Source organism: Ipomoea triloba, chromosome 14 (genome assembly GCF_003576645.1).
Source record: "Ipomoea triloba cultivar NCNSP0323 chromosome 14, ASM357664v1".
NCBI classification, from domain to species: domain Eukaryota; kingdom Viridiplantae; phylum Streptophyta; class Magnoliopsida; order Solanales; family Convolvulaceae; genus Ipomoea; species Ipomoea triloba.
In genome coordinates this window covers 4,841,096-4,856,200 of record NC_044929.1, presented here as the reverse complement: position 1 = coordinate 4,856,200, position 15,105 = coordinate 4,841,096, and the positions used below count along the sequence as shown (strand labels likewise).

General features: G+C 34.7%; 2 protein-coding genes and 2 non-coding genes across 6 annotated transcripts; 2 read left to right on the top strand and 2 right to left on the bottom strand.

Annotated features, from left to right (window-relative positions):
- Window positions 1-868: 868 nt before the first annotated feature.
- TRNAH-GUG lies at window positions 869-940 on the bottom strand. The gene has a single exon. It is a non-coding gene; the product is annotated as a tRNA-His (tRNA).
- A 1,184-nt stretch (window positions 941-2,124) lies between these two features.
- TRNAT-AGU lies at window positions 2,125-2,198 on the bottom strand. Its single transcript has one exon. It is a non-coding gene; the product is annotated as a tRNA-Thr (tRNA).
- A 1,596-nt stretch (window positions 2,199-3,794) lies between these two features.
- Window positions 3,795-10,318, top strand: LOC116004665 (NADPH:adrenodoxin oxidoreductase, mitochondrial-like). 3 transcript variants are annotated; one of them, XM_031244800.1, is made up of 12 exons: window positions 3,795-4,039; window positions 4,168-4,272; window positions 4,885-4,938; window positions 5,106-5,222; window positions 5,692-5,801; window positions 5,888-5,961; window positions 6,231-6,292; window positions 6,401-6,599; window positions 6,815-6,878; window positions 8,965-9,032; window positions 9,199-9,344; window positions 9,693-10,318. In XM_031244800.1, the coding sequence occupies exons 1-12, from the start codon at window positions 3,923-3,925 to the stop codon at window positions 9,921-9,923; spliced, it is 1,347 nt and encodes a 448-aa protein (XP_031100660.1). In that variant the 5' UTR covers window positions 3,795-3,922; the 3' UTR covers window positions 9,924-10,318. The 3 variants fall into 3 exon arrangements, with proteins under 3 accessions (XP_031100660.1, XP_031100661.1, XP_031100658.1); XM_031244801.1 differs by having other exon boundaries at window positions 3,798-4,039; window positions 9,690-9,777; XM_031244798.1 differs by having other exon boundaries at window positions 3,801-4,039; window positions 9,752-10,318.
- Window positions 10,319-11,566: 1,248 nt separating this feature from the next.
- On the top strand, window positions 11,567-14,575 carry LOC116005315. The gene is made up of 4 exons (XM_031245583.1): window positions 11,567-12,138; window positions 12,744-12,896; window positions 12,997-13,202; window positions 14,240-14,575. The coding sequence occupies exons 1-4, from the start codon at window positions 11,641-11,643 to the stop codon at window positions 14,445-14,447; spliced, it is 1,065 nt and encodes a 354-aa protein (XP_031101443.1). The 5' UTR covers window positions 11,567-11,640; the 3' UTR covers window positions 14,448-14,575.
- Window positions 14,576-15,105: the final 530 nt, after the last annotated feature.

Genomic DNA, 15,105 nt, shown 5'->3' with positions numbered 1-15,105 from the left:
AAAAAAAAAAAAAAAAAAAAAAAAAACTCGATCCACATGGGGTGGATTCGAGTGGATATCCGCAGGGTAGATTGAAATTGTCATCCCTATTATTATTATTATTATTATTATTTTGTTTCTAGAAGCATTTAGTTAAATTTTGAACTATCAAGTAAAAAAAAAAAAAAAAAAAAAGAGACTTGCAAATTAAGCAAAATATTTTTGAAAGTGAACTATTTTAACATTTATGAGAGCATTTATGTAATTGATAAAATATAAATTTTAACCAAAATTCTATGAATTAAACGACCCCTTAAGGGGTGTTTGGTTTGATGGAAGTGGGGGGAAATTTTGTTTTATGTTGTTTGGTTGGATGGAAAACATTCATTAAAAAAAATTGAGATGTATTTTTTTTAAAATGATTATAGTGTGATACTTAGTTTTTTTTTTTTTTAACTACTCAAATTAAAATGTGAATTAAAAAGGCTGAATAGGCTTTTGATTGTTTTGAACTTTACTCAAAAAGTCAATTAGACTCTTAAATTTTTAAAAATTACAATTAAACTCAATTAAGCCTTAAACTTTTAAAATTTACAATTAAACTCATAAAATCTTATTTTGAAGCACCCTAGGTAACATGTAATTACAAGTTATTTAATTAACTTTTTTTAGTAAAATTTAAGGGCATATTTGATCTTTTTCCCAATTAAAATACACCATTATCATTTGTTGAAGGATAAGGAGCTAGTTTGCTGAGTAGAAGTTGAGCAGATTAATTCAGTTATATATAGCCCTGTAAATGAGTTTGGAGTTACATAGTTTTTCTCCCTACCTAATAATGTTTTCATGAACAAGCATTGAGGCTTAAAAGGAGGGGAGTCGCAAAATTTGTGGCTGCTGGGATTCGAGCCCAGGTCTCTACGGCCACAACATAAAATTCTTACCACTAAACTACAGCCACTTGATGTTTTCTAAATTCTTAATAAGTGTATTATACTTGTTAGTATTTTTAATTTTTGAATTATATGTCTCGTCCCGCGGTTAATTGTAAATTGTTCATATTATTTACATTTATAATTTATTAATTATATAGATAATTATTTATTCCGTATTATTTTTAGTATTTATTTATTATGCTTTAATTATCTATATACATTATTCATCTATATATTAATGTGTAATTATTTACAAGGTAATTAGTAAAGTATAATTTCTATTGATTATCTAAATTGTTAGTGTAATAACGTATTGGTGCAGTTTTAGTTAAAGCTAGTTTAGTTTGAAAAATATTCATATATTTTTTTATATTAAAATATTAAAATAAGGTAGAAGGTTCAAATATGTTATCTACTATACACGAGTGTTCAATTCACACCTTGAACAAAAATAAGATCTAATTTGATACATTAACTCTCAAAATTTCTTTCATTTAGCATTGTTTTCTATGTTTCTTTTAAGTAACCCTTCCACAATGATAACATAAAGATATAAATAAAAAACTTTGCTAACTTGGTAATTTGTCACCTTCATGTTGACTTTTAAACCCAATCAAACCCAAATTGTCTCCAATCAAACACAATCACCCTTTTTTTTTTTTGTTGACAAACGACACCATGATTTTACATGTTATTAGTTGCTCAAGAACACAGAGAAAACAAAAACCCAATCACCAATACTGTTGATGGTTAATCCATTTATTCAAACAAAGACAATATAGAATGATTATATCATGGATCATGGATATAAGTTTCATTTTTAGTATACTGAAGGTTCATTTTAATATATTTAATGCTATTTTTTGTATACTGAAAGTTAATTTATGTATATTACTTAAAAATAAACTTTCAATATATTAAAAATGAGTGTTCAATATATTAAAAATAAATATTTATCAATAATTCATATTGCAACATACACCATTGGAAATTAATAAATGTAGTTATTGTGAATTATCTTTCCGTGATTGGGCCAACTTGCTCGGAGTTAAATTATATTTTGTGGATCACTAAATGTAGTCTTATGATTTTAATGAACTGCAGGCTGGTTAGAAAGGGTTTTGGCAATTATGTTTCCGTGATTGGGCCGGACCAACTTGATCGGAGTTAAAATATATTTTGTGGGTCACATCAACAAACGGAAAAATTATGCTCTCGTTGAGAGTCGAACTCAAGACCTCCCGCTTACTAAACGGGTGCTCTAACCAACTGAGCTACGAGAGCTATTATTTTTGAAGTGCAAATATTAAATTTATAGGTAAGATTTTAAAAATGAGAGTAGAAATAGCAATCCAAATTTTAAAAAGTATATAATTAAATACTTAATTTTTATAGGAAAATATGGTTAAATATTCCATAAACTATTTATCAAAAAGTAATCATGCTCCTAAATTTTTTTAAAAAATTGCAACTAACACATAACTCGTAATTTTGATGTAATTAAATCGATTAGTGGGTTATCTTTAGCTAACCAATAAAAATGTGTTGAGAGGCGATACTTATTCAAATAAATTAATAATAATAATAATGAAACAAAGAAGGAGAAGCATTGGAGAATAAAAAGAGGTGATCAACTTCTCCATCTCTGGCAACCATTATATGTTTTAAAAAAATATTTTTCATTTATTTAGGGTTTAAGTTTACATTTTCTATCTTAGGTTTACTGACTCATAGGGATTATGCCCTACTCGGATATTTAATTATATGCTCGGTAATGGAGCAGGAGATTGTGGAGTTCATTTCCCGAGCAGAACCGATTAGCTTTATATTTTCCCGACTAGATTGTAGTCGGGAAGAAATTTCCTAGTTTAGTTTAACATGTTTTCCACTCTAAATAGTTTTCTCGATCTCAAGTGATCGAGAAAAATACATCCGAACATGTGGTTCAATTATCAAAGAGAATCAGGACCCAAACTCAATGTAAAGTTGCATCAACCTTACGTAGATTGTCATAATCCTCAAGATACGTAGGACTAACAGAGTTATAGACATCCTGACCGGTGCATGAAGGACACGTGTCTGACATGTCGGGTGCCCGACATATGTTTCCTCCGGATTCCTATATAAGGTGCATTGAATGTCAAATACTAGTAACCGAGTACTATACATGTATTTGTTATCTGACCGACTAATTGACTTATTGTAAAATTTTGAAAAATTATCAACTCACTTGTATCAAACAAATGAGTTGATTATTTAAGTACAACTTTTTAAAGTATAATTTAGATATACTGAACGAAATTATCGATTCTTTATTCATCCTTCTATCCAAGAATGAAGATATATTAATCATAATACTGGGCTCACTTGGCCACCATTATACATCATGCCCACTTTGCATAACAAAAGTCATAAAATATTATGGAGTCTTAGTTTTATTTCTTTGTGTTTCTCAATTGTTCTCGTGGGATAGAATGTGGGTAAGTTAAATAATTATAAATTATAATTTAAATACAAAATTGATAACTTTTATTTGTAAATTGATTTTGTATTTTATATATTATTGGAGGCTGGTGTGGACAATTCATTTAGTCAAATTGCAAAATCTCTAACATAGTGTGCATACCATGATGAGTTAGAAGAAGTAAAAATAAGCAAAAGTATACTGAAAATAGAGATATAGAGATGAGAGATCACCCTCTCTTTTTTTCTTCACTTTTTTTTTTCTTTTTCACAAAAAATTCTTTTTAACACTTTGAATGCCTTTTCAAAATTTCAATTGCTAGTATCTGTTCATTTATATTTTCTGTCAATTCACTCTCATTGAGACTTGATCTCCTAATCTCTCCATGTTATTTGAGCAGCAGCTTGACAATCGACAAGTAACATAAATCTTCTTAAAAGTAGAATTGTCAAAATGAGATTAAATTCACCGAGTTAAGCTTGTTTAGCCTGAATTTTAGACAAATTGCCCATTTAACCCGTGAGAAATCTAAGGTTAAACAGATATGGCCTTGACGAGAATGTTGAGATGCCTTTCTCGTAGCTTTACGACCGTTTCTTCCAGCTCACCACGAGTCTGTATCGTCGGTAGTGGACCTGCCGGATTTTACACCGCCGACAAGGTGATTTCCTAATTAGATGCATCAAGTTCCCATGTTTTGGGGAAATCAAGTTGCTCAGATGGTGCTATTTTTTTTTCTTAACATTTTTATTATTTTAATTTATCAGTGGATTTTATTTGCAATATTAGATTCTGAAAGCTCAAGAAGAGGCTCAAGTTGATATAATTGACCGGTTACCAACGCCGTTTGGGTTAGTCCGGTCTGGTGTTGCTCCAGACCATCCTGAAACCAAGGTCTGGTGTTTACTCCCTTGCTCTTTCTACTTTGTGATATTTACTTATGCGTTTCAATTGTTCAGTTTTTAGTTCTATACCTAGACTATAAACGAGCAAGGTCAAATGAAGAATTTAAACTTGTATTAGTTGTATTTATTCACACACATGTTCAATGAGGTTAGACTAGGCTTTCCATTGAGTAGTGTATGTGTATAAGTTCAATCCATGGCCTTTTTTTTGTTCATTTATAAGGAGAGGCTTGAGAAAGAAATTGGCTTACCTTATAATGCTTTGCACTCTTCTATTTTAATTGGAGATTGATGGTTGTTAGCTTGAGTGAGTGTGATTGATTCAATTAAACTTTGAATTGTTTGAGATAGTTCTCTTAATATGCTTAGTTTACCAGAATATTTGGAACAGACTGTGACAAACCAGTTTTCTCGGATAGTTCAAGATGGGCGCTGCTCATTCCTTGGGAATGTCTCTCTTGGATCTTCGATATCTTTGTCTGAGCTACGTGATCTGTATGATGTGGGAATATACTAGTTCTGGCTGAGTGCATCTATCCCTCTTTGCATTTTCAGCTTCTTGGTGTCTTGTTTACTGTTTCAGTGTGCATCTGTTCTGCAGGTAGTGCTTTGCTATGGTGCTGAAAGTGACAGAGCTCTTGGCATTCCTGGAGAAGTACATATCTTAAACTTGGCATTCTCCTATCTTTTTCTTCTATGTTAAGTGTGAAGTAAACTGGATGTTATGGATGATGTTATTTGATGGGTTGCTTTCTTGCTTCTGCCTTTTGGTGAAGAGAATGATGCTTTCTGTTCTTAGCACTGTGTGCGCATGCCTTGCAGGATTTGACAGGGATATATTCTGCTAGAGAGTTTGTCTGGTGGTACAATGGGCACCCAGACTGCAGAAACTTGGCTCCAGACTTGAAGAACACAGATACTGCTGTTGTTGTTGGTCAGGTATCTGCATTTCTTCCCGCATAAGTGTGTCTCTACATTCAAGATCAAAAGTAGTCAAGACACTAATACAGAATGTTTTGGGTTGCCCTACTGACTCTTGATTCTTTGGCTGAGCTATATCCTTTGACCTTTGGGTTCAAACATTTGATTCTTCTTTGTCTTAAGCATTACCTTTTACTCATGAATTAAAACCAGACCTACGTTAATTAATGCTACAGGGTTGGTTTTATTAAGATGGTCACCGAAATTTAAAGTGAACAGTCCTGGATGTTGCTTGAATTTGGTCTCACTATGTCTACACCTCTGGATGTTTCTTGATTAAGAGTTTTTCCAGATTTAATGATTTTAATGAGCTATCATTTTTCTAATATCTTATAATATGAAGAAAAATATGTGGTTTAATATTTTTCTGGTCCTAGTTTATGTTTCTTTCATTGTACTGCTTTAACAATTTTCTCGCCATGTCCAGGGAAATGTAGCTCTTGATGTAGCCCGTGTACTTTTACGATCAACCTTTGAGTTGGCAAAAACTGATATTTCTTCCCATGCCTTGGCTGCTCTAGAAGAGAGCTGTATAAGGTGTTTTTCTCTAAGGTTTTCTATGATCTGGAAATCACTTGCCCTTTTGTGAATTAATTGATGACCATGATTGAAATTACCTGCAGAAAAGTTTTTGTGGTGGGCAGACGTGGACCAGTGCAAGCATCTTTCACTGCAAAGGAGCTACGTGAAATTCTTGGTTAGTATTTGAACACCGTCATTCTAGGTTCTGATCATTTCATATGTTGGAGATATACCCAACTAGATAGATTTGGATTTAAGCTTTTAGCGGCTGAGTTGAGTAAGATATTGGATATACTAGCATCTTGTCTTGTCCTTTAAAGATGCAGATTTGGCTACCTACATTTTTATTTATGTTTTCATCATAACAGTTAAAATATGATTTGAAGGAGAAAGGAATTGTGAATGTTCTTATATTTCTGTATGATGGAACAATTATTCCTTCAGGCATCAAGAATTTGTACATTCACATTGAGGAAGCAGATCTGCATAAAACTCCCGCTGATGAGGTATATTTCTTTCTACATCATTTTACATGGTCTGCATTACTAAAAACCTGATTCCTTGAACAAGTTGGACTAGCATTATAACCTTTGCAATTCTTACAACACATGCAGGAAGTATTAAAGAATAATCGGATCAATAGGAGAATTCACGAGTTGCTCTCTAAGGCTGCTATTTCTACAGCTCCATATCCTACTCCTGGTCAACGGGAACTACACTTTGTTTTCTTTCGAAAACCGGAAAGGTTTTTAGAATCAGATGCTAGAAGTGGTCATGTGGCTGGTGTGAAATTTGAGCGCACAATTATTAGAGGTAGACTTGTATAATAATTGCCTTTTCAGTTTACTTCCTTTATATTGTTCTTTTGAACCTTTCTTTTCTTTCTTTGTAAGCATTGTAGCCTAAAACAACTGAAGTTGGTTGTACAGTAGATGTAGTGAAGACAAGATATGAATGAGTTATTTGGTTTTAAATTACAATTATGAGGATTTGATGGAATACTTTTGCGTACTTTGGCCATTTTTCAGAAGATGTTGGCTCGGGGAAACAGATTGCAGTAGGTACAGGACAGTTTGATGACTTGGAATGCAGGTAAAATGTTGTCTTGGCTTTATTTATAAATTTGCATATCTTATGATTATAAATGACTCCAACATGCTTGGAGATGCAAGAGTTAAAATGAATGAAAGGGGGAAGTTGGTAAACAAAGAAGGCTGGGAATTAGAAAAATGTGACCTTGGGAGATTTATTCTACCATATGCCCATATTTGCACTAGTGTCATTATAGTACTTAGAGAAACCACATTTGTGGTTTTTGAGGAGTTTTTTCATGGTTAAAAACTGAGTGGGTTTTTGAACAACGGGGAGTTGTTTTTTTTTTTTTTGTTTTTGTTTTTTGTTTTTTTGTTTTTTTTTTTTTTTCGAATTTTCTCCTGCATTTTTGCAGGAGAAAGGAAAAAGAAAAAAACAGAAGGACATGCTCTTCAAGCACACGGACCAACCCAACGAGCGCTTCAGAGTGGCCGCCAACTCTAAATTGGCCGTTGCCAATAGGCAATAGCTGGAAGTTTTAAAATTTAAAAAGAATAATTAATATTTGTTCTATAAATACATTTATCTCTACAGGTAATCATTTTTTTATCTTACTCTCAATTCATTCCTATTAGGCCTGTTAACGAACCGAACATAATCAAACAGAGATTGTTCATGTTCGTTTGTTAAGGATTTTGGAGTGTTCATGTTTGTTTGTTAAGCGTTCATTAGTGTTCGTTAATGTTCACGAACATGTTCGTTAATGTTCGCAAATATGTTCGTGAACGTGTTCATCAACGCTTGTGAGTTGTGAACATGTTCATGAATGCTAAATAAACAAACACATGTACATGTTCATGATCATAATTTGTTCGTGAACAAAAAAGTAGTCTATGTTAAAGTTAAACTAAAGTAGTATACTGGTATATTAAAACTAAATAAAATAAAATAAATTGTATTTAAATGAGTTTGTGAACAATCTTAAACGAACACTAAACGAGCATGTTTGTGAACATTATTAAACGAACATTAAACGAGCATGTTTGTGTTTACTGTTCATGAGCATTATTAAGCAAACACTAACGAGGTTGTTCACGAGCTATTAGCAAAATAGCAAATGAGCTTACAAATGTTCAGAGTCTGTTCGTTTATTAAACAAACTTTGAAATTTGTTTATTTATGTTCGCTTGCCGAACACGAACATGAGTAGTTTACCGAAAACTCTTTTTGCTTACACCCCTAATTTCTATTGTACTCTCAATTCATTCCTATTATTTTCTCAATATATTCTTATTACATCTCAAAATTTTTTTTTTTTTTTATCACATTGGAAAGATGCAATTATAAAAGTTCAAGCCATCAAAATTCAACAAATCCAAACACAATATTCTCCCAATTTTTCTTCTTCACAAGCATTTTCACAAAATTATGGTTGCACAAATTTTTCTCATTTGGACTTGTGTGATAAATGAGAAATTTTGTGTGTAATCATAATTTTGTGAAGATCTTATGAAGAAGCAAAATTGGGAGGATATTGTGTGTTTGGATTTGTTGAATTTTGATGACTTGAACTTTTATCATTACCTCTTTCCATGTGATAAAAAGAATAACTTTGAGATGTAATAAGAATAAATTGAGAGAATGATAGGAATGAATTGAGAATAGGGTAGGAATGAATTGAGAGTAGGATAGAAAGTGATTAAAATTGTAAAGATAGATGTATTTATAATTTTATAGAACAAATATTAGAATTATTATTTCTTATTTTAAAACTTGGAAAAATGGTCGTATTCAGAGTGGCCGCTGGCGGCGCCAGCTGGAAGCCATTTTGAAGTGCCCCAGCGGGCGCGTGTCGCTAGGTTGGTCCGTGCACTTGAATCGTTCGTCCTTGTGTGTGTGTGTGTTTGTTTTCTTTTTCCTGCAAAATTTTGAACAATTGGGGAGGGTGTTTTTTTGGATTTTTTTTTTTTCCTGCAAAATTGTTTTTGTAGGAGAAAAAACTCCAAAAAAAAAAAACCCTCCCCAATTGTTCAAAAACTCACTCAAAGTTTTTAGCCCTGAAAAAACTTTTCAAAAACCACAAATGTGGTTGCTCTTACTGCTTGATGCTTCTGAAATTAGCATACCATGCTCTTGCTGTTGGCAGGCTGGTTTTGAAGAGTATCGGCTATAAATCAGTATGTGTTGAGGGCTTACCTTTTGATCCCCAGAATGGTATGTGAAAGAAATGCAGCTCTGCAGAAAATATATTTATTATCATGCCTATATGTATTTTCCTATTTGTTTTCAAAATTCTGGATGAATACTATGGTTTCTATGCTTATGAAAATGTAATTTGATGCATGCCCATATGATTCTTAGTTTTGGTTTCCTTACCCAGGCATAGTTCCAAACATTAGAGGCCGTGTCCTAAGTGATTCTACAGGAGACCTCACAGAGGTCGAGAAGGGCTTATACGTTTGTGGTTGGTTGAAAAGAGGACCAACTGGAATCATTGCTACCAATCTTTACTGCGCTGAAGAAACTGTAAGTCAGCAATTCCCCCTTTATCAGAATACATTAAGGTGTGTTTGGTAACCCGGAAAATGATTTCCGAGGTTTCGGTGTTTGGCAACGTCCGGAAAATGCGGTCAATGGAAACTGTTTTCCGTTGACCAAGGAAAATCAGTTCATTTTTCCGGAAAATGACTTACGGAATTTTTTTCCGTAAGTCATTTTCCGAAATGGCCAAAATGGTTGTTTCGCATGTTCTTGGCCAAAATGAACCAAACACACCAAGACAGTTTTCCATAGCGCATCCAAACATTGGAAAGGAAAATATTTTCCGGAAGTCATTTTCTTGCTTTCTAAATGGACCCTAATTTGCTCTAGTAGGAGGTGCTTACAGTTTGTAACCGATTGAAAACGCCCGATGTACACGTGATTCGTGGCAGGTTGCCAGCATTTCTGAAGATATCAAGAAAGGAATTCTACCATCCACATCTGGCTCGTCAAAGCCGGGGAGGGAGGGCCTCCTTCGACTACTGGACAGTAGGAACTCTACAGTCATCCCATTCGAGGGCTGGCAGAAGATCGATGCTGAAGAGAAAAGGCGAGGGCTTCTGAAAAACAAACCCAGAGAAAAACTCACCAGTTGGGAGGAACTACTTGAAGTTGCCGGGAAATGAAGACTTCTGCCCCCGACACCACCCATTCAATCCTTTTCTGATTATGGATGGTATTTGATTTCTGGGTTAGTATGCATGAATTCATTTGAGTTCAATACCTGACTTGAGCTGCATTGCATTCTTGGAGTTTATACATTAGACTTAGAGATAATTGGTTTTTTGAATAATTGAAGGTCTTGTATGGTGCTAATGTTCAAGCCCCAGAATGTTCTTGAGAAACAAAATTCTTATAATTGAAACATTTTTAGAACAAATATGGTGATGATTTATGTATTTTGGAAAATGCTTTTGAAATCAAATAAAAGAAAGAGTTTTTGAGGTTGAGAGTTTCAATTGAAGGATGTATTAAAAGATATATTCTGCCAAAGGCCTTGTGGTCAAGCGGCATAGTTGTGACTCTCCTAAGTGAGAGGTCACAGGTTTGATTTCCAGTGGGGAATTGTGCACAGGGTGGGATAAATAATGATGTATTAAATTTTATAAATGTGAATTACTGAAATCCGGGCTACAATGTAATAGAGTCAATAATATTAAAAAAAAAAAAAAAAGAAGATATATTCCATTTCAACGTGAGACAACATATTTATATTTTACTTTATAATATGCTTACCATGTTGGAAGTCTCTTTTGTTTCGTTGAATGCTTAATTTTGTTTTCATAATACGTACAAGATTTAATATAAATAAATAGAAATTGTTGTTTTGTCCAAAAAATGGCCTTTCCGTTCTGTTTTCCAAGTGAATCCATAATGCGGAGTTGATTGAGAGATTGGAGAATATCATGATGGTGAAATTGACCCCAAATGTCTCAGCATCTACTTTTTGTACCATGTTAATATAATAACATTCCACTCTGCTACTATGTACTAGTATGTAGTATCCTTGCAAAATTCTTTAAAATCTGCAGCCTTCCATTTTATCCAAAACACCAACCTCCACTTTCCATTGTCTCTCTAATATATAAGGAAGGGTTCAGCTGTGGGTATAATTTTCCGTGCGCTTATTCGGTTACATACCTTAAGTATTCCGTGCGCTTATTCGGTTACATACCTTAAGTAATTTGACATAGATGCGCTGAATTATATATATATATATGTGTGTGTGTGTGTGTGTAACAAACAATTAATTCAGTAAATTTTAGGTGGTTCTGATGATATTAAAAATTAAAAATATAAATTTGTAAAAATTAAAACATCATAATAATTAACAACTATTTGGGTAAATTAGACTTTTAAAACAAAAATGTAATAAGCTGATATCAATAAGCTATCCAAAATAACTTTTCCATTTTTAACGTATTGATATTAATAAGTTAAGCGAAAAAACTATTTATCAAACACTCATATTAAATTTTAACTAATTAAACAATGTAAAGTTGGTCATAGTAGATGCTTAACTAATTAAACAAGGTAAAGTTGGTCAAACACGTTAGACTAGGGTTGTTAAATCATTTTTCAAACAGTCCGAAAGTGTCATTACCAACATTATTAGTATGCTTGTGTGGTTAAATACATGTAATGAATTAAGGGGCTTTCAGTAATTTCACCAGTCAAGTTGCTAAAAATATCTCCCCTCGAGCCGAAAGTTTGAAGACGAAGTCGGCTTCTCTTTCGTCTTTCCACTTCCTTCTTCACTCACTCAATCAGATACACAAACATGGCGGTGGCGATGGGGAACATAGCCGTACTACTGGATGGAAGCCACGTGACTCTCCCACGTGCCGTACCGCCTCAGGACCGCAAGATCCGGGCGCCGCCCAACGACGTCGTCTTCAACCTCTTCGCCAAGCGAGAAACCCCACACGGCCACGCCTCTCTGGTCGCGACCGGCTTCGAGTACGACAAGGACAGCCGGAATCCCAAGGTGAAGGCGAAATCCAAGGCGGGCGCGGTGGACTACGAGAACTCCAGCGACGACGAGAACGGCGGCAACGGAAATGGATTCGACGAGGAGGAGGAGGAAGGGAGAGAGGAGAAGGCCGGGTGGGAGAGGGAGATGAGGCGGAGAGTTAAGGAGCTTGAAGAGATGAAGGAGCTGGAGAAGAAAGCCGAGGAGTTGCAGAACCGTGTTGATGAAGAGTACGATGAAGGGAGTGAGAAGAAGCAAGAAACTGAGGAGGAGAAGCGCGAGAAAGTGAGGAAAGAGCTCGAAAAGGTAATTAATCCCTTTTTTAATTTCTTTACTTTTTCTGAAATTTGGAGTTAGATGAACTTACAATTGTTTATTGTATGTGGTTTGTCTCTTGTTAATATAACTAAAGTTCAAGTTGAATAAATAAATGAATTAGATTTGGTTTAGGGTTAGATAAGGATAATATTTTATTGCCCTTAATTTTAATAGGATTGATCTAACCAATGTAATTTAGTTACCTTAGTGAGCTTTCATGTCTGTTATAGGAGAAACCATTATCCTTTACAAATGAATTAGTGTATATACTATGAGTTAATCAAATGTGGAGCAACACGAGAGACACTATTTGCTGCAAATGATTTGGGATAATATCATAATAAGCATTACCCTTATTAGTATTGACCTTTGTGTTTCCTGTGTGACATGGGAGATGATGATAATTGTAACCATAATCATGATAACAATGTTAGCGACGCTTTGAAGTTCAATCTGCAGTGGGTGGCTGCTTTATGGATCGGAGGGTAGCCTGTCACGAAACATAATTTTGGGTGTTTTCCTTCTGTTAAAATAATTATTGTGTTTACTATAGTAAAGCGAATGGTGTTTGATTTAATGGATTGGAACTTTAGGTGGCGAAGGAGCAAGCAGAGAGGAGAAGAACTGCTCAGTTAATGTTTGATCTGGGCCAGAAGGCTTACGGGAAGGGTAGTTATGGACGTGCAATTGAGTTTCTAGAAGGAGCCCTGACGATTATTCCAAGGCCTACCTTATTTGGCGGAGAGGTAATTTAGGAATTACTCCAAAAGTAGACATTTCTTTGAGTTTAGAATATACTATTATTGGTTTGAGACTAATTTTTTCTGACAATGGATGTGTTGTCAGATTCAAATTTGGCTCGCTATGGCTTATGAAGCAAATAACCGACATACAGACTGCATTTCTTTGTACAAGGAATTGGAAAAGTTCCATCCTAGTATTAGCATTCGGCGCCAAGCTAAGGAGCTTCGTTACATATTGCAGGCACCTAAGCTCAAGATATCCCAAGAAGAGATGGTCACCATACCGTTAATTGGTTCTAGCTATGATAGGTAACTTTATGTTCATACATTGTGATATCTATTTTAGCTATAACATAAACCCTGTGAGTTACTTTTCTAGGTTAACAACATAAATTACCAAGTGCTTATAGGTGAGAAGATGAATTGCATGTCCTTTTAAAATATTGAGTAATGAACTCACTATATATTGTTACATGCAAAACGTAATTTTATAGTAGCCATGAATGGTATCATCTTCTAGCTGTTAATTTGTGCGTTTCCATGTTGAAGCTCTCTTTGCAACTAAATCATGTATGTGTTACTTGACACAGTAGTATCCTCGCTCATTATGTAATTGAAGTTCTTTTTTTTTTTTTTGAGTACTACTGACTAAGTTAAGTTCTTGCAACCATTCTAGACATGCAAGCTAACCAAAGTCCAAAACTGGAAAGTTAATCATTGAATTGAACCTAGCGTCCTAGCTCATCAATTTCTGAACCACCCATTTCTTGAATAATTTCTAGGAAACATACCCCCATCTTTTTCTTGTTTACCATGCCTGCGTGTGATATTAGATCTTCATTTCTTTCATTAATTTAGTTTAATGTTCTTTCAATGCTTTTGTGGTTTCTTTTAAGAATATTTTGCACATCCGGGGTTGTCATTTTGAAGTGAACTCCCTTTATCTTTGGGTGATGAGGGAAACTCACAACCACTATCTAAGGGTGTGCACGGGATAAACGGGGTAAACCCTGCCTTGTGACCCTAGGCAACAAATGATCACAAAGAGGTAAACCAGCCTAGGTTGCCCATAATTGATCGGCTCAAACCAAGAAGGTCAGTTATGGTAAACCCCGCCTTGTGACCCTAGCCGACAAAGGACCACAAGTAGGTAAACCAGCCTAGATTGCCCATAACTGACTGGCTCAAACCAAGAAGGTCACTAGGCCGCTCCCTTGGGGAGTCGAATTTTTAAATTTGTTATTATTGCATGTCATCCATCAGCTATCACCCTCGTTTGCTGCCATGGTTGCTATGTTTTGTGTGATTGTAGAGGCGCCGAGATTACTAACTACTTCCTTCAACAGCTATGCAGCAACATGGACCGATAAGAACAAGGACAAAGAGCAAATGCAGAGCGGCATTACAACCAAGCAAGTACCATCATCCAGGGACTGGTTGGGGGACTTTCTAGTGTGGAAACCACCCGTCGGTTTGGAGAAAAGCCAGACTTTCTGGGTGGCTCTAACACTATGGATAGGTTTGGTTGGTGCTGCTATCTTTTTGCAAAGATGAATGGTGTTGTATATGTGTAAATTTCTTCCATGATACTTGTAAAGTATTTGTTGTTGTTGTTTGATAGCTTATAAACATTCCACTTGCACTGATATTATAATAAATTGACTTGCTCCTTTCAGTGTTTAGCTATGCACTCTATCTTCAACTTTGAATCCACTCAACAAATGCCATTATATAGTGGTGCTCAGACTATTAGAGCATTGAAACATTAATGCTCTGTTATTCTACGGCTCTACCGATTTGGAAGAGCTCTGTTGGCCTTTACATGTTTAAGGCTAACTCACTTCAACTGCCACAGATTTGGTGTGTTGAAAGTTTTTTTTTTGGGTGCACTATTGACTCGATTGATTGAGTGTAGTATCTGTTTATATATATTCTATCAATCTACTGAACTGAGGTTCGAACGGTAGACCTCTTATTTGAGAAATCATAACTATAACATTCGACCACAAGACTTTTGACACCTATATTAATATTAAAAATAAGCATTTATGCGATTGGGCCAACTTAGTAACACTGTAAACAAAATCCGGGGGCCAACTAAGTCGGAATTAAATTATATTTTGTGGATAACATCAACAAACGGGCCGAAACATTGTTGTTGGTTTGATTAGAAAAAGAAAACACACTGCTCTCGTTGAGAGTCGAACTCAAG